General features: G+C 40.5%; 2 protein-coding genes across 5 annotated transcripts in view; one reads left to right on the top strand and one right to left on the bottom strand.

Annotated features, from left to right (window-relative positions):
• The window catches only part of GIGYF2 (GRB10 interacting GYF protein 2), a 127,873-nt gene that overhangs the window by 47,509 nt on the left and 57,290 nt on the right, over positions 1-23,074 (top strand). For 3 of the 4 annotated variants that reach the window (XM_016186882.2, XM_060193783.1, XM_016186879.2), the window contains exons 6-8: positions 1,181-1,292; positions 5,238-5,349; positions 7,350-7,390. In XM_016186882.2, coding sequence (XP_016042368.1) covers positions 1,181-1,292; positions 5,238-5,349; positions 7,350-7,390 — 265 coding nt within the window. The remainder of the gene's footprint in view (positions 1-1,180; positions 1,293-5,237; positions 5,350-7,349; positions 7,391-23,074) is intronic. The other variant, XM_060193784.1, reaches the window with a different exon arrangement.
• On the bottom strand, positions 14,489-21,870 carry KCNJ13 (potassium inwardly rectifying channel subfamily J member 13). The gene is made up of 3 exons (XM_007519568.3): positions 21,398-21,870; positions 15,641-16,116; positions 14,489-15,175 (listed from the first exon to the last, which is right to left on the bottom strand). Exons 2-3 carry the CDS (start codon positions 16,098-16,100, stop codon positions 14,553-14,555), a joined length of 1,083 nt encoding a protein of 360 aa, XP_007519630.1. The 5' UTR covers positions 16,101-16,116; positions 21,398-21,870; the 3' UTR covers positions 14,489-14,552.

Genomic DNA, 23,074 nt, shown 5'->3' on the forward strand with positions numbered 1-23,074 from the left:
AGGAAACTTGCTTTATGTGTTTTAAATACATACATACATACATACATACATATATATATATTTTTTTTTTAATAAACACCTCTTGTGAAAAGCAAGCACTACTCATTTCTTTTTCAGAGATAACATCAGTGTTCCCATTGGCTTATGTTCCTTTTCTGGAGTATTTATTAGCTCAGTGGAAACACACAGACACACAGACGCACACACACACACACACACACACACAGCAGAGAGCATGCTAGTCACAGTTCTACACATCACTTCCCACTTTACCAACTACTTAGGTGGTAATGACAAATGTTTATTTAGCTTTTATTATGTGTTAGGGACTGTTTTTTTTTTTAAGTACTTAATATTTCACGTATTAAGTACTTGCAACAACTCATGAAGTAGATCCAAATATTATTTGTGCCACAATGAGACACAGCAGTTGAGTAAAGTGACCAGAAGTGAGCCTCAGGCAGCCTAGTTGACTCCAGCTGTGCTGTCTCCACAGACTAGGTTGAATAATGGCAGTTAGTTTTCTTGAAAGCAGCATAGCTGGATATAGTTCTACCTATAGATGACCATGCTTTTTAAAAGTTGTTGTTCCTGTTGCTTAAAATTTACATGGTTTCCATTTTTCTCTTAGGGACAGTACTGCAGGTAAAGATACTTCGGCTTAGGGCTGGGGAGGTAGTATTTTAGTAGGTTCTGCTTCAGGTATCTAATTCACATTGATGAGCAGAATGAGATGAAGATTTGTTCTCATTGCCTCACATTGTTGATTCAGACCTTTGTGTGACTTACTCTCCTCCGTATACATTTTACTTAAATAACCCTTTTAAACCAGGTCTTAGCAGTTTTTCTTTCTTTTTTTATTATGCTGTGTATTTCACCCTGTCTGCTTTCAGTTACATACAGCCTTTAGGTTTTTTTCTTCTTTTTCTTTCCTTTTTCTCCTAAAATACCTCCTCACAGAACCTAGCCTAAGACATTGGTTGTCAGTGTTTGTCCATCTGAAATGTTAATTGACATTTCCAGGTAAAGCCAGGCTGGATCACTTTAGTCTGCCATATTGTTATGGGTAGTAATTAGATGCCATCTTATAGCTTCAGTGGGAGCTGGGGAGAAGCTACATGTGGTTTTATCTGTTTTATCCATATTTTCTTTTCTTTATTTTATTTTTTTTTTTTGGCAGAGAAACTTTTCCATGTCTGTAAATAGTGCTGCTGTCCTGCGGTTGACAGGACGAGGAGGAGGAGGAACAGTGGTGGGGGCTCCTAGAGGTCGAAGTTCGTCACGAGGGCGAGGTGAGCTTCCATGTGACCAAAGTAATAACAGGAGGAGGTTGAGGTGGAGAGAAGTCAAGTTACTCCCAATCAATTCTGGGGCTGGAGTAAGAGCTCAGCGGGTAGGGCCTGTGCCTTTCTGTGGCTGCAGCCCAGGATCAAACCTGCTACCACACGGGCTGTGCTGTGGCACAGGAGCACACCGATGATGCGGTGTCTCTCTCTAGCTAAATCACTGGGGCAGTAAAGTCACACATTTGCAAGACCCTGGCTCTGCAAGGAAATGAAAATACACATGTGTGTACATATAGCTTTTCCATACTTGATTTTTAACCACCCCCCCCCCCCCCAATGCTTTTTGTCACTACCTACTACAAACCAGATCGTTGCTTGAATATCTGCTCTACTGTCTGCTCTGGAGTAGAGGAGTCTGATTCTAGTTCAGAGATCTGAGTGTGAAGGTGCTAGTCAGAATTAGTTAGCACTGATAACCCTTTGGGAGTAGCACCAAATCCTTGTGGGCCTGTGTCACATGGTCTCTATGTGTGACCATGTGCCAGGAATGTCCTTAGCTGCAGAGTGACTTTAGGAAAAAGCTGTCTCTTTGGTGCTTGGGCTACTTTGGGGCAGAGCAACAAATAACTGCTGCAGTCATTTATTTAACCTGTTGTTTTATGTCTTTTCTTAGAAGAAAGATTTTTAACTTTGAAGTCTGCTCCCTATTTGTGATTAGTTGACTTCATGCTGTATGTGGGCATTCTTGGTACTTGTGCAGTGTAAAGATCTACTTGAGCAAATGCCTCTAAGTGGGTTCAGTTACAGTAGTAGTCTAAACATGGGTTGGAAAATACGTTAACAGGCACTTTAGAAGTAGAAGAATTGTAGAAAGACTGAGGCCACTTCCTCCCCATAGCACGCTACTTAGATTGTCACTATTGTAGTGTAGTAACTGAGCTCTTTTTTTCTGGCAATTATAATAACTGAATAATTTACACCCTGCCTTCACACAGACCTTCACTGCATTCTCACGTAGAGGTTTTTGTGTCAGTCCTGTGGGAATGTGGGAATGTGGGTGTTGTGAATAAAGAGGCCGACTAGCCTCTCCCCTGTGACCAAGTTATGCAGGTGTTTTCTTTTTCCCCTCTGACATTCTTAGTCTCTAGAACCCTAGTTTTTACCTGTGGAATTGCTAGACAGTTTAAGAGGAAAGTTAGACAATTTAAAAGAAAAACTTAGACACAGGCAATTTAAAAGAAAAATTTAGACACATTTAGACAATTTAAAAGAAAAGTTCTACGGCAGATGACTGGGTGGGGAGATGGTGGAGTGTGCTTCAGGAAGCACCCCACAGGCCCTCCAGACCCCTGTGTAGAGCCCGTGTTGGTGCAGTGATGTTTTCAGACGTAGCTGGTGTCTGTTACTTGAGTATTTGCTGTGTTTTCCTGTGATGGACGAGCAGCGAGGCCAGGCAGCTTTGCTGCTGGTGCTTTTCTGGACAAGTCACACAGACCTCTTAATGAAGAAGTGTGCCCACCAAGGCAGCTGTGCTGTGTGCCCCTGGCCTCCGACTGTGTGCAGCAGGTACTAAGCAGCCTCTACACAAACCTTACTGCAGGCCAGGAGATAGCTCGCCCGTAGAGCCTGTGTCTCAATGATGAGCGAGGCCCTATGTTCAAGCCCTGGCATTACATGGTAGCACCTTACCACCAGGGTCAGATCCATGGGTAATGGAGCAGCACTTTGAGGGCTCTCCCTTTCTGCTGCTTTCTCTCTCTCTCCCCATTTATTTGATTTGACTTGATAGAAATTGAAAGGGGAGAGGGACACACACATGCACACACACACACACACAATGTGCAAGGCCCCAATACCATCAAAAAAAGTTTTTTAAAGTCCATATTGAGAAATAAGTGAAAGATTGATAACATTTTCCTTAATAGTGTTTTTTTAAATTTTTTTAGTTTTTGAGTGGGAATTTAAACAGCATGTATGAAAGATATACTATGTGTAATCAGTGACTTATTAACATCGATGTGAAAGAATGGCCTAAAGCTACTTAAATGGATACAGATTTTTTATTAGTATCTTTATTTATTGGCTAGAGGCAGCCAGAAATCAAAAGGGAAGTGGGTGGCAGGGAGAGAGACTGACACTTGTATCACCGCTTCACCACTCACAAAGCTTCCCCCTGCAGATGGGGACCAAGAGCTTGAACCTCATTCCTTGCACATTGTGACATGAGTGCTTAACCAAGTGCACCACCATCCCAAAATTCTTTTTTTTAAAAAAAAAAAACAAAAAAAAAAACCAGAGCTCTCGTTTATGACAGTGCTAGGGACTGAACCTGGGACTTTGGAGCCTCAAGCATGAGAGTCTCTTTGCGTAACCATTATGCTGTTCACCCCTACCTCTGAAAAATATCTCTAACATTAGTGTCTCACGATTCTTTTCATTGGTCTACTAAGACCATCATTTGATGGTTTTGATTTTTTACTTACTGTGAAATAAGCTTGTTGTTTACACAGGGTTATTGTGACTTATTTCATGATGTATGGGCAGAGTTAACATTAGGTAGTTGTCTTGGCTTTTTGCAACTTCAGGAAAGTTTGAGGTGAAAATTGACCAAAGCTGGTAATCTTTGTGGTGCAACTGGCGTTTTTTACAGATCACATGCAGTTTCATCATTCGCAGGCCACGTTGCCATTCAGGTATAGACAGAGACACTGCAACACTGAAGCTTCCTCGGGGTGGGATTAGAACCTGGGTATAATGTATGACAGGGCACGTGCCCTACCTTGTATGCTACCTCTTTGGTCCTCTGAACTTAAACATTTAAAACAAATAAATGGAAGAGGAGGAGGACCATAGGAAATTGTATGGTGGTTTATGCAACAGATTCTCATGTCTGAGGCACTAGAGGTCCCATGTTCAATCCCCACAGCTACCATGAGCCAGAGCTGAGCAGTGCTCTAGTTTAAAAAAATAAAAAGTGGGAAAGTTGTGGGAGGTGGGGAATTGTCATCTTCCTGTTTTATCTGGTTAGGATGTGTCATGATAAAAGATAAAAGCAGAACCATCCAACTATCAGCAGTCTTCATCACTGTTAAAAGGAAACATATTTCAGGCCTCCCCCACCCCAAGAGACGAAATCTTAGACAACAGGACAGTCCTTTAAATTGAGCTTTATGAAAGATTCCTCACACGATATTACCATCTACTCTTATAGGAACTACATTCATAAATGACTGTGGGCTTTGTACTTTGAGTTTATTTGTTACTTTTGTTTGTCTTTAGCTCTGTTTATTAGAGAGAGAGAACCCAGAGCATCACTCTGGCATGTGGATTGCTGATTGCACCTGAGACCTCATGCTTTCGAGTCCAGTGCTTTAACCACTGTGCCAACATCTCTAACCTCATATCTGATCCTTTCTCTGTGCCCCTTTGTATGACTAGTCTCAATGAGAGTCAATGTCAGTATTAATGATAACTGGCAAAAATTTTTTTATGTAAGCTGTGGAGATAGCATAGTGGTTCTGCAGACAATTTTCATACCTGAGGTCCCAGAGGTCCCAGGTTCAGTCCCTTCAACCACCATAAGCCAGAACTGAGCAGTGCTCTTGTTGAAAACAAACAAAAAATTGTGTGTGTGTGTGTGTGTGTTTATAACATGAAGGCAAATTTTCCACATGTCTTTCAGAATGAAGCAGTTTTTCAAGGTACTGTGCACACAGTGATTTTCCTGAGAAAGTGAAACCTTCCAAATCTTACCTTTTTCTTTTTAAATAATTCAGTAGGTTTACTTTCTGTTAACAGGTTTAACTAATCTTAATTTTTCTGTTAAACTTTTTAAAAATTAAATAGTTTAATATGACAGCTTCTTATTCAGGGCTGGGGTCAGGACTCTTAAATTTGTTTTGGTGTTGAACACATGCCAGGCACTGATAACTGTCATTTTTCTCTTTTCAGGAAGAGGCAGGGGTGAATGCGGATTCTACCAAAGAAGCTTTGATGAAGTAGAGGGTGTATTTGGTCGAGGAGGTGGCCGGGAAATGCATAGGTCGCAGAGCTGGGAGGAAAGGTAACTAAGGGTCCAGAACTTGGTATAAAAGAAAAATATATATATCCTGCTTTCTGCAAGGAAACCTCTTTGTATAGGTTTCATTAAAAGATACAGCTGGTAATTATTGAAGTCATGTTATATGTTAGAATAATAGTGATGAGAAGAACCACTGAGTGTGTTAGAACCACCGTGGAAATTTAATAGGAGTTGGACTTGCTGTCTTACTAGCAATCACTGGGAGTCATTGATGTTTTATTTTTTGTTGCTATTAAAGCATCATTGATTTTATATGCAGTCTATTGATGAGTTAGGTCAATAACACAAAGATAATTTATACATAGATGTTCACTGTGATTATTTATAATAGAAGATAATTGGAAACAAGCCAAACAGCTAATGTCTGAGCAGTTGCTTATTATAGTCACACAGTGGAATACTATGTCACCATTAATGTTAGGAAATGGAGGAAAGCAGACTTGAAAAGCACTGTGTGGGTCCAGGTGGTGGCACATCTGGCTGAGCACATATGTTAATAATCCACAAAGGCCCAGGTTCAACCCCCCCACTCTCCACCCACAGGAGAAAAGCCTCATAAGTGGTGAATCAGTGCTGCACATATCTCTCTGTCTCTCTCCTCTATCTCCCCCTTCCTTTCAATTTCTGGCTGTCTCTATCCAATATATAAAAGATAATAATAATAATAGCACTATGTAATTAAAAACTTAGGCCAACTTGTGTCTAATTAAAAATAAACTGACTCAGGCTAGGTGGTTGCTTACCTGGTTGAACACACTTGTTACCATGCAGAAGGACCTGGGTTCAGGACCCCCCTCCCCCAACTGGGGGGGGGGTGGTTCCCAAGTGGTGAAGAAATGATGCAGATGTCTGTCTGTCTGTCTCTCCCCTCTGTGTGTATGTCTCTCTCTCCATCCATATGTACCCTCCCAATTTCTCTCCTATCAAATAATATATATATCCTCCAGGATTGTTCACTGGGGCTTGGTGCATGCACTATGAATCCACTACTCCTCGAGGCCATTTTTTCCCTTTTGTTGCCCTTGTTTATTGTTGTTGTTATTTTTGCTGTCATTGTTGGATAGGACAGACAGAAATCGAGAGAGGAGGGGAAGACGGAGGAGAGAAAGATAGACACCTGCAGACCTGCTTCACTGCTTGTGAAGTGACCCCCCCCCCCCCTGCATGTGGGGAGCCGGGGTCTCAAACCATCCTTGTGCTGGTCCTTACACTTCATGCCATTGTGCACTTAACCGCACTACTGCCCAGTCTCCAAATATGTATTTTTAAATATTTATTACTTTAGAGAGACATTGAGAGGGGAAAAGGGTAATAAAGAGGGAAACACCTAAGCCCTACTTCACCACTCATGAAGCCTCCTCCTTGCAGGGGGTTAAACAAAGGTCCTTGTGTACTGTAACCTGAGCACTCTGTTAGGTGCATCACTTTCAGGCCCCAAATAAAATAATTTTGAAATTATTTTAATATAAAAAAACTGTTGGCAGTGCACTGGATTAAGTGCACATAGTGCAAAATGCAAGGACTGGCTGAAGGATCCCAGTTCGAGTACCCGGCTCCCCACCGGCAGGCAGGGGTTGCTTCACAAGCAGTGAAGCAGGTCTGCAGGTGTCTGTCTTCCTCTCTACTTCTCTGTCTTCCTCTCCTGTCTCAGTTTCTCTCTGTCCTAACCAAAAACAATGGGAAAAAAGATGCACACCAGGAGCAGTGGATTTATAGTGCAGGCACCGAACCCCAGTGATAACCCTGGAGGCAAAAGTAAAATAAACTGGCTTGACTGTAAGACTTTTAGTAGTAAGATAATAAATATATTTGACTTCACTTTGTTATTTTGTATTTTCCAGATGTTAAGCAATAAGCATGCTAAGTAACCACCTGAAAAAGGAAGCAGTCCTCTGAAGATAGGAAAATGTGTTTACTGTGTATTGAATATTCTTATGTTACTTTCAGGTCTTGTTGAAACTTTTTTTTTTTATCATTTCTAGGGGTGACAGAAGATTTGAAAAACCAGGACGAAAAGATGTAGGTAAGGCTTTCTTACTCTTGAAGTATTCTCATCTACACGTCTATTACAGCAGTTCTTAACAGAATTCACAGGGTAACAGTTATTAAAAATTGGCTCAGTTACCATACCTTTCCAGTAGATGGAGCTGTAGCATTGCTTACAGTTAGACTTCTGTGGTTATTTGAGGGCCCCAGTGCAAGAAATCAGGAGTGATGAATTAAACCTTTAGGATTTGTTTGGTTTTACTTCTTAGATCTGTGTGTTTGTCCTTAATTAATCTTACTTTGTGAACTGAAACTTCAAGGTAGAAACCAGTCCAGTTAGCTCCTTTTCAGTGTCACAGGTAAGAGGGAATTGGAAACCTGCTGGAACATTTGCTGTAGCATCTGAGAGTGTGGCTGAAACAATAAACGTTCTTAAGTTATTCATTTATTCATTTGGCCTTTTTGGTGTTTTATCTTTTTCTTGTTTTGAGAGTAGACCAGTCAGAAGAAGTTAGCAGGGGTCAGGCAGTAGCACAGCGGGTTAAGTGCACATGGAGCAAGCACAGAGACCAGTGGAAGGATCCTGGTTGGAGCCCCCGGCTCCCCACCTGCAGGGGGGTCGCTTCATAAGCGGTGAAGCAGGTCTGCAGGTGTCTATCTTTCTCTCCCCCTCTGTCTTTCCTCCTTCTCTTGATTTCTCTGTCTTACCCAATAACAACAACATCATTAACAACAATAATAGCCACAATGATAAAACAACAAGGGCAATGAAAGGGGGGAAAATAGCCTCCAGGAGCAGTGGATTTGTGGTGCAGGCACCAACCCCCAGCCATAACCCTGGAGGCAAAAAAAAAAAAAAGAAAAGAAAAAAGAAGAAATTGGCCTAGTGAGATAGCTCCTCAGGGTGTGTTAGTTCTGTCATGTGCACAACCCAAGTTTTGGGGGGGGGGGCAATGACAACACTGAACTGAGGGAGCTTTAGTACCATGGTGTTTTTCCCTCTCTTCCTGTCTCTAACTTTAAAGTCGGATAGAAAAGTGTCCTTTTGCAACAACAGAAATAATGTATCTACTAAATGAAGACTGGCATAGTAAGAAAGCAAATCTGACTTTCTTACTATGGTGAATTAGTTTGTAATAAAGAATGTATTATATTGGGTCATCTAAAAATCCATGACATATTTTTTCTCTCTTTTTAACAGTTTTTTATTATCTTTATTTACTGGCTAGAGACGGCCAGAAATCGAGAGGGAAGGGTTGATAGGGAGAGAGACACAAGAAACACTTGCAACAACAGTACTTGACCACTTGCAAAGTTTTTCCCACTGTAGATGAGGATCAGGGGCTTGAACCTCAGTACTTACGCATTGTAAAGTGTGCCCACCACTTGGCCCCCTCATGACATATTTTTCTATGCAGAAATATGTCACGACTTTTCAGACAATCCCAGTATCATGTTTAGATGGCTTTCCTAACTGATTGACCTTACAAACTTAGGTATATCTAAGAAAAAAGTGTTGTTAGGGTATTTGTCAGGACTTCTGCTCCCACCCTTATGTGGTACTTTTGCTACTGAATATAGTGTTTCAAGAGTAAAAAGTTTAGAATCTAAAGGTCATGGACCATCTAAGCTCCATATATTTAGAAGCTACATAATAAATGCATGTAATGACACAACTTACAGACTTTTTAAGGATTACATACATAAACATATCCAAACTCATTTCTTAGTTCAGCAATTATTAAACTTTTACTTACACAGTTTGTGCTTGGTGTTAGACCCCCCCCCCCCCCGCCTTTGGATGATGTGCCTAATCAGATTTCCAGATCATTTGGTACTTACAGGGATAGCTAGAAAGTAGAGCAGCTGAACTTGCATCACGATCAGCATTGAAAAAGTGACCAAAACTAATCAAAAGGGGTCCTACTAACAAAAAAAGCAATATCGTGTAAATAGAATTTGAAATATGGGATAATCTTTGATAACAGTCTTCTGGGGAAGGGAGGGAGGGCAGGAGGGAGAGGATAGCCCTCTTGCTGACTCAGCTTGTACCCAGCAGTAGTTTCCCTTTTTAGCATCTAGAATTCAGGAGTCCTTTGTAAGGCAGGTGACAGAATTCCATTGCGTCTCATATGGTCAGAGTGACAGTTGAAGGATTGTGTTGAGTCCTGGGGCCACATCTGGAAAGAATCCATACCTTGAGGTGGGATGTGGGAGCATTTGATGACCTGTGATGGGGGAAGCACATGGCTAAAAGGACAGGACTGAGTGGAGAGGAGGGTTTCTTGGGGCATTCTGCGAATATTTGCTTCATGATCGCGTGTAAGTGTAATTCGAGCTGATCTGGATGGTGCTAAATGGAGTCTAAGGAGGCAGGTAATCGACACAGTTTTAAAAAGACTAAATTAGGGTGGCCTGAGACATCACTTGGGTTGTCTTGGGAAAACAGTGTCTGTCATCAGAATAGCTTTACTTTAACTATTAGGAAATAGTCACACTTTGACCTTTTGTGATAATTAAAATATGATGTGCTATTTCATTATATTTGTGATTTTTATATTTTAACTGTGTGAATCCAATTGGGGTAATTTCCCCATCCATCCTCCATTTAAAGTATAGACTCTTTATATACACTGCGACCCCCACCCCCGGCTTTATTTGTTAATGAGGGGGCAGAGAGGGGGAACAGAGGTATAGATCTTCTCCTGAGTTTCCTCGTTAGGTCTCTGTCCCCTGGTGTCAGCACAGGGCCTCCCCGCCGTTGCTCCAGATTCTGAGGGCAGTAGCAATGGAGACTCACAGTTGCATTTGGTGAGTGTCAGGGCAGTCCTCTCCTCCCTCCAGCCGTCCCCTTTTTGGTGAAACAGACTGGAGGTGGTGTCTCAACTGGTAAACTGCCAGACTGTTATCAGCCACTTAATCTCTCCCTAGGCTCCTCTTTGTCCAGGAGCCACCCGTGTCTGCACTCACCGGCCATTTGGTGAGTTCCTGAAGTCATCCTAGCCCTGTCCTGTTGCAGTCCCAGGTGGTCTCCTTTGGTGTTCCTAGTTGACCCGGGAGAGGAGAGGAGAGAAACACAGCTGCTGCTGCTCTGCAGCCCTGCCTCCGGAACTGAGGGGAGCAGAGCATCATCACTCTGGAACATGCAATGCTAGGACCAGACTCTAGAGCTCGTGCTTGAGAGGCCAGCACTCCACAGTGCCGCCTCCCAGGCCACACAGACTGTAGACAGGCTCTTTGGACCATATCAGTTTATTTAAAAAAGGCAAGTTCTGTAAGATTAAACTGATGTGAAATAGTTTAAACTGTTGAGAAATACGTGACACTTTTCACATAACTGTTCAAATACATTATAGTGACTTTCATTAAATATTTTTTTGATAACAGGCTCACTTCTGGCTATTATTAACTGTGCCAACAGTTTTGGCCTTTTTTCTTTTTTTTATTGGAGGATTAATGCTTTGCAGTCACCAGTAAATACAGTAGTTTGTTCATGCAAAACATCTTCATTTCTAAGTAACTCATTTTTCTTGAAAAGTATTGTAGATTAGAAACTTTTGCTTAGCAATACTGCCTGGCCTCTTGGGACATCAATTCCTGGGTCATCTTTTTAAAATTTAGAGATGGTTTATAGCCTATATTTGTGGAGAGCAGTGGAATTGAGAAATGCCTAGTCCCATCAGCACACTGGGTGAGGATCACAACACTGGGATGAGCAGTTAGTAATTCTTCCTTGATAGGAAATGACTGCATGTGGTCCAGGAGGTGGTGCAGTGAATAAAGCATTGAACTCTCAAGCTTGAGGTCCCAAGTTCAATCCCTGGCAGCACATATACCAGAGTGATGTCTGGCTCTTTCTCATTAATAAAATCTTAAGAAAACAAAACAAACAAAAAAAGAAAAAGGCTCATAAATGGAGATCAGTCTGTTGGTCATCTCATACATCTCATGTATGATTCTGTGAGCAGGAAATCATAGTCGGTCTCCATGACGGAATGACCCAGATTGTATCTTTAGGGCTAAGCTCAGTGATGACATTAGTGCGCTTTGGTGTGAGACACTGGAACACACACACCACAGGCTATACAGACGGCTGCTGCGTGAACTTTCTGCATGTTAGATCAGGTCAGTTGCTAATGATTTTCTTTCTCCAGTTTGTCAGGTTTCTCATGCTGTCTGTGTTGTTTGCCGTAGCAATTTCTGCATAATTTCTGGTACTTCTTTGCTCCTGGCTAACTTTTTCAAATGAAAAGAGAAATAGAAAGACAGGCAGCGACAGATTTCCCAGCACCGAAGCTTCCTTCCTCCAGTGCTGTAGTATTCCTGGTGTAGCATTCCATGTGGGGCCTAGGTTACGTGCATGTCAGAGCAGTCATCCCCCAGCTAAACTCTGTACCCCACAAGTACCTTTTAGGCTGTTTCCAGGATGTTCTTTATGTGAGCTTTATCCAGGGTGTTGCCACTGAGTTCCCAGGTGGCCTGGGTTAGTGAGCTACATACAGCCAGGAATTAGCTGCCACCCCCAACTCCCACCTCCCTACACTTGTGTCTCCCCCACCCCAGCCCCCTCTGCACTCTTCCTGAAAGGATAATGGTGTTTTTGTAAAGAAAAAGGAAAACATTGAGTTTTTAATTTTGAAAGTGTGACTCTCTGAAGTAAAAGAATTGTAAACAATACTCTTAGAAGCCTTTTTGTAGGGGCAGGTGGGAGTGCGCCTGGTTGAGCGCACATGTTAAAATGTGCAAGGACCTGGGTTCAAGCCCCCAGTCTCCACCTGCAGGAAGAATGCTTTGCAAGTGGTGAAGTGTTGCAGGTGTGTCTCTGTCTTCCCCTCTTTATCACCCCCTCCCCTCTCGATTTCTGGTTGTCTCTATCCAGTAAATAAAGATAAAAAAAAAATAATAAAAAAAAGAAGCAGTAGCCTTTTCGGGAGTTGGGTGATAGCACAGCAGGTTAAGTACAGGTGGCGCAAAGCACAAGGATCCTAGTTCCAGCCCTTGCGGGGGCTCCCCACCTGCAGGGGAGACGCTTCACAAGTGGTGAAGCTGGTCTGCAGGTGTCTATCTCTTCCTGTCTTCCCCATCTCTCTCCATTTCTCTCTGTCTTATTCAACAATGACAATAATAGTAACTACAACAATGAAACAAGGGCAATAAAAGGGAATAAATATATTTTTAAAAAACAAGCCTTTTCAGCCTCCTAGGCAAAATGTTTATAATCACATTTCTTAATTGTCTAGTCTTTATTAAATAGCAGTTATATACTAACAGTTTATTTGGAGTGTCCAGAGGAAGTGACATCTGCTTCTCAGAGGTGAAATTTGTGTGTGGATTGTCTACAGTGAGACTCACTTGACTTGAGTGGGAGACTCAGACGCCAGCCCTACCTCACTCGTGGCCACTATGGACAGACAGCTTCACTGACTGTCAAGAGTGGCTGGTGTGTGAGTGCTGGAGAGCTTTTAGGGAGAAACATACCATGTAAGTCTCCAATACCACTTTATTTTCACAGGTTCTGTGACTCTTGTCACTGCATCATAGAGATAAGAATTCTCGCTATCTATACATGTTCCAACGGTCCTGGATTGGAAAAAAACTGTTTGGCTAGTGCATATTGCTGAGTGCTTCGACACAGCAGGAATTCGCAGTAGTGAGGTTTCTGTGCCTTTCGTTCTCTTCTGTGCTACTATCAGTCCTAGACCACGCTAAAGTTCTTCTTTATTTTCCTTTCCTTTTGGTCAAAGAGTAGAAAAAACAAGACTTACTGCAGTGCCCTGCACTTAACAACTGCTTGTCTGAGCCGAGCTAGCATTCACTTCTAGAGATGGTTCCTGCCCGGGGCACCACCAGTGGTGCCAGGCAATCTTCTTTTTCCTGCACACACCTGAGTAAGGATAGTTTCAGAAAAGAACGACCACAGATCTGCTTGGAATCTGATAGGGTGGCTTTTTTTATTCTTGTTTTCTTTGAAGAAAATTTGATTTTTTTAAAAAACGGAAATAAATATGTAAAGGATAAATTTTAGTTAAACTAGAGGTAGAGGAAAGGGTTTTAATACTTAGAAAATAAGAAAAGAAGTAGAGAAAGTGTAATTTTCATGGAGTATTAGATTTGGAAAGAAATAAGAGCTCATCTAGTCCAGCCTCCTGCTGGTGGATAAACACTCACTTTATGTTTATAGAATAAACTATTTGAAGTTGGAAACAGGAATTTGGGTTTGAAAATTCTTTGTTGTCTAATTATTTTTTTGCTTTATCAAAGCTTTTTTTTTTCCTAGTTAGATTATATCTGATAAACCTTTGTACCTACAAAAACTTAAATATATTTACATTGATGATTTATTTATAGCTCTTATGGATTTTAAAAATACATATATAAACTTTGAAAGGGTCATAGGAAGGGAATAATTTTACTTAGATTGTAGTTCATATAGATGAGTATTAATTAATAGTAATTTTTAAGTTACTATTATTAGGAAGGGTAATTTCAAAGATGATATCATTTGGCCTCTTCTTGCCAAGAGCTTCACCCTATAGATTCCATTCAGGCAGGAGCAGATATTATTTGCTTTGGATACTTACTGCCACAAATATCTGAACATGTGCATATGTTTGGGTATCAGAAATCTGTACTTTTTTTTTTTTTTTTCCTTGTGTATCTTTTTTCTTAACTTAAAAGTTAAGGGAGTAATACTTACCCCATTTTTATAGTATAAAGGACCAAAGGAATGATCTTTGCTATCTTGAAAACACAGCAGCTTTAAAAAGATGCTCCTAAATATTGTGAAATCATCCTGCCCAGGAAGCTAGGTCTGAAACTAGACTGTTCTTCAACTTGTAGATGAACACAAGAGACTCTTGGGTGATTTGTTCAGAGCTGAACTGTGTTAAAGTTCACTGTCTATCTTACCTCCACTACTGGCCCCATACCACATCCTTAGAAATCCACCACCATATTGAGATGCACTGATTTCAGCAGACAGCCACAGATACAAATTTTATAAAGTAGAACGTTATACTTCCAGAATATGTATTGTTAGTTTTGCCATTCTTTGTGGGCATAGGCTTGATTACCATGATGTAATCAGAGATGTAATCAGCATTGGAAGGTAAAAAACACAAGATAGGGTGAGGGAGAAGTAGCTGCATGACTGCCTGGGCATGTTTAATATATTAGAGAGTAGGGGTCATGGATACATCTTACTCTGTCAGTCCTGTTTCAGAGATCTGAAAATTGTCAATGCTTTGTCCATTGATATGGATGTCCAGGTCAGTCCTGTTTGGGCTTTTAGAAACCAGAGGCGTTGGAAGTTCAGGGACAGTCTTGTCAAAATTCTCCATCTTGATTTGATATTCACCTTTGGGACCTCGGGTCAGCAGGGATGCGAAACAGTGATGTAACATGATTTCTGAAGGTAGGTAGGATGTCCTCCTCTGGCATATTTCCCCAGTGCCCTCCTGCATTGCTGACAGGAACACAACTAATTCAAAGTGGGGAGGATTCTCACGCTGGAGCAGAGTAGCCAGAGGACTCGATGGTATGATGGAGTGATAGTAGGTTAGTGGGAAGATAAAGAATGGGCATTCCTCAGAACTGATGCCATCCAAGTGGAAGTCCACGCTGGTCTGGTAGAGCTCGCCATTTTCTCTTTCCTGATAGAGTATAGCTGAGACCCGGACACTGGTTAGAGGGCTAGGTCGAGTGTTGGCCACTTGGAAAATAAGATTAGGTTTGCCATCTATGTGAGCTACTACTGCTAAGTCAGTAAAGCGAATTGAGAAAGCTCGATTTTTTGGCCGGGCAATCTTCGCCACAAAGGCACCTAAATTAGAAACCATTGAATTGCTTTTTAGAATGAACACTTTAAAGATCACTTTTTTTGAATGAGAAAGAGTATAGCAAACCTTTATATATTTCTTGGTGCTATCCCGTGCAAATAAATCAGGAATAGAATGCATTATTAATTCGGATACCCTGATACATCTCTAAAGAGGTTTTCAAAAGGTACATACATTTTACATAAAATCTATGGTTTAGAGTAGTTTAGCAATACTTACTTTGTTACTTAGAGATGTAAAATTTTATCCTTTAGTTTCTTGTAAATTCACGGAATGTTTACTACCTATATTCCTGCCCCCACTTTAAAAAATGTTATAGAAAATGCAACCACAAGAGTGCGTCAAATTGAAGTAGAGGTTGCAAGCTTTCTAGACCTTTTTACAAGCTTGTAAAGGTACAACCTTTCTAAAACACTTGGGCTTTCTTTTTAAAGAACAAAAACAGTTACCTGTGATAAATGCCTCTAGCATGAGGCCAAGAAGCATTTGTATGGCAAGTAGAGCGATTGCACTCGGACAGTCACCACTGGGGAACATGGTACCATAACCAATTGTGAGTTGTGTCTCCAAGGAGAAGGAGAATGCAGCTGTGAAACTGGTGATGTACTTGACACAGATAGTGTGATTTTCAGGTGGGGAGTCATGGTCTAGCTCCAGATCACCATTCATCTCAGCTAGCACATACCACAGCACTGCAAAGACAAGCCAGTGGACAACAAAAGAAGCAGAAAAGACCAACATCATCCATCGCCAGCGCATGTCCATTAGGATCCCCCAAGCATCTCGAAGATAGGCAAGGCCTCTTTGTGCGCCATCCATTTGAAGTGTGCTATGGCCGTCTTTTGTGACCATCCTCCGGTATCTCTGAGTTAGGAGAGGAGCAATAACTTTGCAATTACTGCCATCCATCTCAGGCTCTAATTCTCTGAAATCAAAAGTATATCAGTGAGCTCTTAACTACTTTACAGTGAAAATTTGAGAATGTGGGGTTGAGAATCATTATCTTGGCAAAACAAGAAATTCTAAATAACAATATTCATCTTAAAATTCAGTAGTTTCAGTGAACTATACTGGTCATGATGGCATCAAACAACAACCTTAAAAAGATAGTTAATATGATTTTAGCTATAAGCATTTGCCATCCATAGTTACGCTTTTCTCTCTTTATAAAATATTTATTTAGGATATATATATATATATATAGGAGAGAGAGAGAGAGAGAGAGAGAGAGAGAGAGAGAGGTGCGCCGGCAGCACTGCACACCTGTGATGTGTCCCTGCCTGTAGATGGGGACTGGGGGCTTTAACCAGGTATGCCATCACCTGACTCCATTCTGTTTCTCTATTTAGTGTGCAGAGAAGTCTGTTTTCCATGTGACTATCCTTGCAAGTGACAAAAGTTTCTTAAGATTTCAATAGAGCCTACCAGGAAAAGAATGGGGAACTTGACATTGTGTTCTTTACCACAGTCCAGTACAGGGTCTGTATTTAACTCTTCTCCTTGTTTCTCCCTTCAGAGTACACTCCCTTGAGAGTACTGTGTATCCCCCTTTTACTGACTGAATGGAAGTGATCCTTCAGAAAGTTTTAGAAAGGGATGATTATTAAATTTAGATCACTTGGCTATTTCAGTGTCACATTGTAGACTTTAAAATTTTTATTTGACGGGGTTGGGCCGTAGCACAGTAGATTAAGCACACATGGTGCAAAGCGCAAGGGCTGGCATAAGGATTCTGGTTTGAGCCCCCAGACCTCCACCTACAGGGGAGGGGGGTCGCTTCACAAGCGGTGAAGCAGGTTTGCAAGTGTCCATCTTTCTGTCCTCTCTGTCTTACCTTCCTCTCTTGATTTCTCTCTCCTATCCAACAACAGCAATGACAACATTAATAATGACAACAAGGGCAACAAAATGGGAAAAATAGCCTCCAGGAACAGTGGATTTGTAAGTACACGCACCGAGCTCCACCAATTACCCAATAACCCTGGAGGCAAAAAAAATAATAATAATAAAATAAAATTTAAAAATTTTATTTGATTTTTACATTAAAAATTTTAGGTAACTAGTGGTTCATAATTATCTTAAGTCATCATTTTATTGGGTGTATTTTTTTTTTTTAGCACCGCTTTTTTAGGACTCCCACTTGCTTGACTTCTAAACTATTTTAGAAGACATTTCTGTCCTTTAGGAAATAATATAATCATCTTCAGAAACTCTATGCCAGGTGCTTTTATATTACATTTCTAATTCATTTTATTTTATTTTATTTTCATGAGAAAGAGTAGATACAGAGGGAAAGATACTATGAGAGAGGATGAGACCAGAACACTGCTCAGTTCTGGCTTGTGGTGGTGCTGGGGATTGAACCTGGGACCTCAGAGCCTCAGGCTTGAAAGGCTTTTACATAACCATTATGCTATCTCCTCAGCCTTACATTTCTAATTCCTTAGTTATTTCAGAAAGACAAATTCATCCCCCTTTCAGATGAGGTTTACAAAAGACCAGGCAGTAAAAAGAAAGTTACACAAGCAGGTTTAGACCTTGGATTATGTGAATTATTACTCAGTTCTGATTAACTTCACAGCTAATTAATCCCCCACCCCCATACAAAGTATATTATGAGAATTTGGTGATAGAATCTTTTCCAAAATGACTGATGTTACATTCACAGGATAGTCTTTTGATGGCCAGATTTTTTTTAATTTAAGGTTTCATTTGTTTATTTATTATGAAAAGATAGGAGAAAGAAGTAGAGATTACTGTGGTACATGTGCTGCCAGGGTTTGAACTCAGGACCTCATGCTCAAGAGTCTAATGCTTTTTCCACTGCACCACCTCCAGACCACCAGATTTGTTTGTTTGCTTTAGTACCTCTTTAGTAAGTAGATGCTTTTCTTGTCATCATAGTTGTCTTAAAGATCAGTTCTGTTCTAAATATATACTTTTTTTTTTTTTTAATTAATCAGAGATGGTAGAGAGGAAGGGAAAGGGCACCTCTCTGATACGTGTGCTACTGGGATTGAACTCCGGACCTCATGCTTGAGAGCCCATCTCAATTATCAGACCACTCAGTTATCTCTCAAACTGTTGCTAGCTTTATAGAAGATTGCTACAACAGTAGCAATACATAATACTAAGTAGTGTACATTTCTTATTATGTGCTAGGTATCTTAACCTAACATTTCCTATTTTAACTCATGTGAAGCCAATAGTTGGTACCTTGCACAGAGTTAAATAATTATTTAACTCTTAAATAATTATTTCTCTTCTCGTTAAATAATTATTTTCATACTTGTAATTAATGTTTAACTTTCATTGTAATAAGCACTATTATTATTCCTATTTACAGATAATGAAACAGGCACAATAGTTTCTCCTAAGACCACAAAACTAGTAAGCAGTAGTGAATCCCATACTAAGTCCATAGTTCAGTTAGTGTTATGTTGCCTCAAAACTAGATATTTTGATTCTATCAGCCTTTGTGAATAGCATGACTAGTTTTAAGAGTCACTACAGAAAGTCTGTACTTCAAGAGTGTTTAGGTTCAGATGTGCAGTTTGTATGCAAGAAATACGTTTTTAGTAAAAAGGTCTTGCAAAAGTGCTGGTTAAATAACTCACTTGTGGTGCTTTGCCATGTGCGTGGCCCAGGTTTGAGCCTGGCATCCACGGCACCGGAGGTGGTCTCTGCATGTGGCAGTCTCTTTTCTCCTCTAGCTCTGCCTCTCTGTTTCTGTTTGACAACAACAATAATAATAATGATGATAGGGAGTTGGGCGGTAGCACAGCGGGTTAAGCACAGGTGGCGCAAAGCGCAAGGACCTATGTAAGGATCCCGGTTTGAGCCCCCGGCTCCCCACCTGCAGGGGAGTCACTTCACAGGCGGGGAAGGAGGTCTGCAGGTGTCTATCTTTCTCTCTCCCTCTCTGTCTTCCCCATCTCTCCATTTCTCTCTGTCCTATACAACGACGACATCAGTAATAACTACAACAATAAAACAAGGGCAACAAAAGGGAATAAATAAATTTTAAAAAATGATGATAATAAGCAACTTCTTAGATATCCCATCATCAGTTTTACACAGGCTATTTTGATTCTTAGAGAAGAAAAGTAGAAGAAGCAGTTAACTAACTGCTTTCACAAAGGCTGTGAATCTGCCTTGTTTTCTATTTCTTGCTTCCTGTGTGAGAACACCCAGTATGGATTTACACGGGTGCTTGTTCCACTTAGGAGCCACTGTCTTGGTGAATGCTCTGAATTAATTGTTTGTTGTTTTTTATATGGGAGGGGCACTCCATGGCCCCTTATTTTTAGCCTATTCTTTTTTATTTTCATTTTTTTATCGAGGGTGTGAATGCTTTATGGTGCAATCATTAATATGAATACAATTATGCATCAGGACCCCACGGTTCTCTCCCACCCCTCCGCCCCCCCCAATCCTTTTCTTTGATGCAATACACCAAGCCCAGTCCACATTTCATTTTGTATTCTCCCTCCCTGTGTCCCTATGTATCAAGTACTGCTTATCTGTCAGATCATTTGGTATTTGTTCTCTCAGCTTACTCTATTAAGTCTTACATTTCATTTCCATGGGAGATTGCCTTTCTGTATAGAAGAGTTAAAAAACTTACTCTCTCTTGGGCTGTGTTAGGCTTGTTACTTTTACCTTAATGTAGCACTCTTCATGTAGGTTTTCACAGTTTAATTCTTTTTCTCTTGCAACAGAAGTGAACAGGGAAGTCGGAGGCTAGCATTGCAGTGATGGAGCACTGTCTTTTAATATATAAGACCTTGCTCTAGATTGTGTTTAAATTGTGTTGGTAAGTGGAGTAGAGAGAAAAGCTTGATTCCCACATAACAGATTAGAATGAAGAACTCCATTCTTTGGACTCTTGAAGTCACAGTAAATTGTACAAGTTTGTAAACTTAATTCCTTCAACTGAAAACCCCTTGTCACCCACCACCACCACCACCACCACCACCACCACCACCACTTGATTTTACATCTTGCCTGATAGGTTTCTTTTCTACCAAATTTAAAGTTTGGTGGACAGGACTGTGGAAATCAATCAAGGTTAGGTTGAACACTTAACTCACATGCCTGAGGCCTCCAGAGGCCTTAAGTTCAGTGCCTGGCACTGCTGTAAACAGGGATGACTGGCGCCCTGCTATCTTTGCTGCTCGTTCTCTCCATCATAACAGTGCATACATTGATTACTCTTTCAGGGGTCCGCTATGTAGCTGTGATGTTTATGTTACAGTTCTAAGTAGTTTTTATATCCCACAGATACATAAAAAGTGCTTTTTGAATGTATCTTCTTTGATTTTTATTAATATGACTCTCATTACCTGACCTCAGAAAATGGAATCGGAGCTCAGAAAGGCTTGCTTATCTGTGTGGGTGGGCTATAAAATACTTGGGAAAAAATTGTATTTTATAAAAAAATGATAGTTTGCTTGTCAAAATCATGAATTTATTCCACTCACTTAAATTGTACCACTCAAATTATCTGTCATAATAGTAGTATAGTTCATAGTAAACAGTTAAGCTATAGACTATAGCTAAAGATGTCAATAATTACAGCATTACTAAGAGTAGTAATTTGTTCAACATCTGGTAGAAACATTTTAAGACTGTAAAGTCTCGAAACTCATCTTCTGCTTTCTGTAATTAGGGCAAACCGGGTGAGTTCTATTATATAAGCTCAGAGATTCCTTCATAGTTTAATATTCGCTTTCTCTCTCTCTACTTTATCATTCCCATGTATCTCCTAGTAATAGTAGATACATAGGAATAGTTCTAGTAATAGTTACGTGATTTTTGAAACTAGAATACTCATCACTTTTTTTTTTTCAGGCACAAAACCAAGTTCTTTGGTCATTTGTTTCTGTATTATCACTTGGTTTTCTTTCTTTCCAACAGAGAATGATAATATGTTTTAAAAAGTGTTACTTGGACTTTCTATTCATTTCTATATTATATTGGAGAATTAGTACATTTCTAATGAAACAAAGTTCCTTCCATTAATGCTTTTCCAGCAGGGCCTCTGTTCTCTTTGTGGGATTTAAAGAAAAAGAATTAAGGTACCTGCTGGTAATGTCTGTTTTAAAAATCTTTTGACAGTATCTAGCACTGTCCCTATTTGCCAATCAGTTTCTTTGTTTCCCTTAAGCAAAAAAATAAGAATGTTTATTATTTCATGTACTTACCAGTTCTTTTGCTGGGTCAGCCTATTTGTGCAGGTGGGTCTTGAGGAAGCTTGTAGAATCTGTCTTTGCGATGAGGTAATTTTAATCTACAAGTCTAGTTTGTAGGTTCTCTTCTTGGACTGGGTTTACAGTTCACATTCCTCTGTTTATAATGTTGTGGGGGCTGGTTTCAGCTGAAGCTGATGTGATTGGTCACTTAGTCTGCAGGGGGGCCAATTAGCTCTGATCATGTGGAAAAGAATGCTGGTTTGTTAGGAGGTCTTTCTTTACCCAACACAAACCTTAACAACTCTGGAGAAAGCCTCCAGAACTGACTTGGAGAAGGGGTGCATTTTTTCCCTCTAATCAGGACCGGTCTTTAGTAAGTTTGCATAATCTTACTTAAGAGTTTACTTGAAAGTTCAAAGGGAGAAAATTCCCTGCAAGATTTCCTTTTAGCCGTCTTTCCTTACATAGCATGTTGAAGTGTGAGATGCTTCCTTTACTAATCTCCCTCTTCACTTTGGCGAAGATTTACTTGGATAAGGACTTGGGGGAATGTATGAATGAACTGATTTTCCTAGTTGAATTTTCATATTCCATCTCCTCCTACTACTTGAACTTGTAATTAGTATAGGTAATCTAATTAACTCAAAAATGTTTGTCAAGGAAACAGTCTTCGGTAAATACTATGGGGGTACAGCTAACTATTACTTAGAACCTTGAATTTTTCTTTGACCTATGCACCTGTGTGTGAAAAACCTCAAGACTTTTCATAAGGATGCGCCTGCATGATGCTCTGGGGATGTTTCCCTGAGGAAAAGTAGGGTCACATGCAGTCGAATGTTCAGGGCACAAAATACTTAACATCTAATGGTGTTTAGCAGGAAAATGTCTGTGATCCAGTTTGCAGCAGCCTTGAAATGAGCTGTGGGGTGGCTTTGTATAATGCTTTGCTGAACAGTACTTTTCTCTACCTCCGTTAGCTGCTGATTTTAAAACTTTGATCAAATGTCACATGTAAGAGGATCTGAGAAACAAAGAATGTGATTGTTGAAAGTAAAATCGTGGAAGACCTGCTGAGAAAATTATTAATGTAGACCAATATAATGCTACTTAAAAAGCGAAAATCCGCCTTTGTAGAGTCCTTACTCACCCTCAGTTTTGAAAATACATTAATTCCTTCTTTGAGTAATGCTAAGCATTTTAACACAAGTTCAGGCACATCCGTGGAAATTTTGACCATCAGAAGTAGAAAAGCTAAAAGTACAGATGAGGGAACGTTTGCTGTTCTTTCCCCACTTGTTCTGGTAGGGATTGTGTTTCATAGCACTTGATAGTTAGCTGGTGGGGGTGGGAGGTAGCATAATGGTTCTACATAAGACTTCCATGACTGAAGTGTGCAGGTCCCATGTTCAGTCCCTAACATCTCCGTAAACCAGAGTTGAGCAGTACTGTAGTGTACAAAACACACACAGAAAATCCCCAAACCTGGTTGGGGCATGAGAGAGACAGTAAGCACAGCCTGTAACACTGCTTTTCAGAACCCAAAATGCTGGCGTGTTTCTGCTGTGTGTCTCATTCACTTCTGTTTGAGGCCAAAACAATGTGACAAGTTACTTGTCGGGAAGAAGGAAGACTCTGGTTCCTACCCCTCTCCAGTGTGAGGGGCTGTTGCTGTCTGCAGGCAGTGGTTCT

This window comes from Erinaceus europaeus, chromosome 7, assembly GCF_950295315.1.
Source record: "Erinaceus europaeus chromosome 7, mEriEur2.1, whole genome shotgun sequence".
Classification (NCBI taxonomy): Eukaryota; Metazoa; Chordata; class Mammalia; order Eulipotyphla; family Erinaceidae; genus Erinaceus; species Erinaceus europaeus.

Bases quoted from the DNA above. Each gene is read 5' to 3' on its own strand.
- KCNJ13 (XM_007519568.3), bottom strand. From the start codon at position 16,100: ATGGATGGCAGTAATTGCAAAGTTATTGCTCCTCTCCTAACTCAGAGA. The intron at 15,176-15,640 runs GTAACTGTTTTT...TTTCTAATTTAG, and splicing joins GCTAGAGGCATTTATCACAG to GTGCCTTTGTGGCGAAGATT.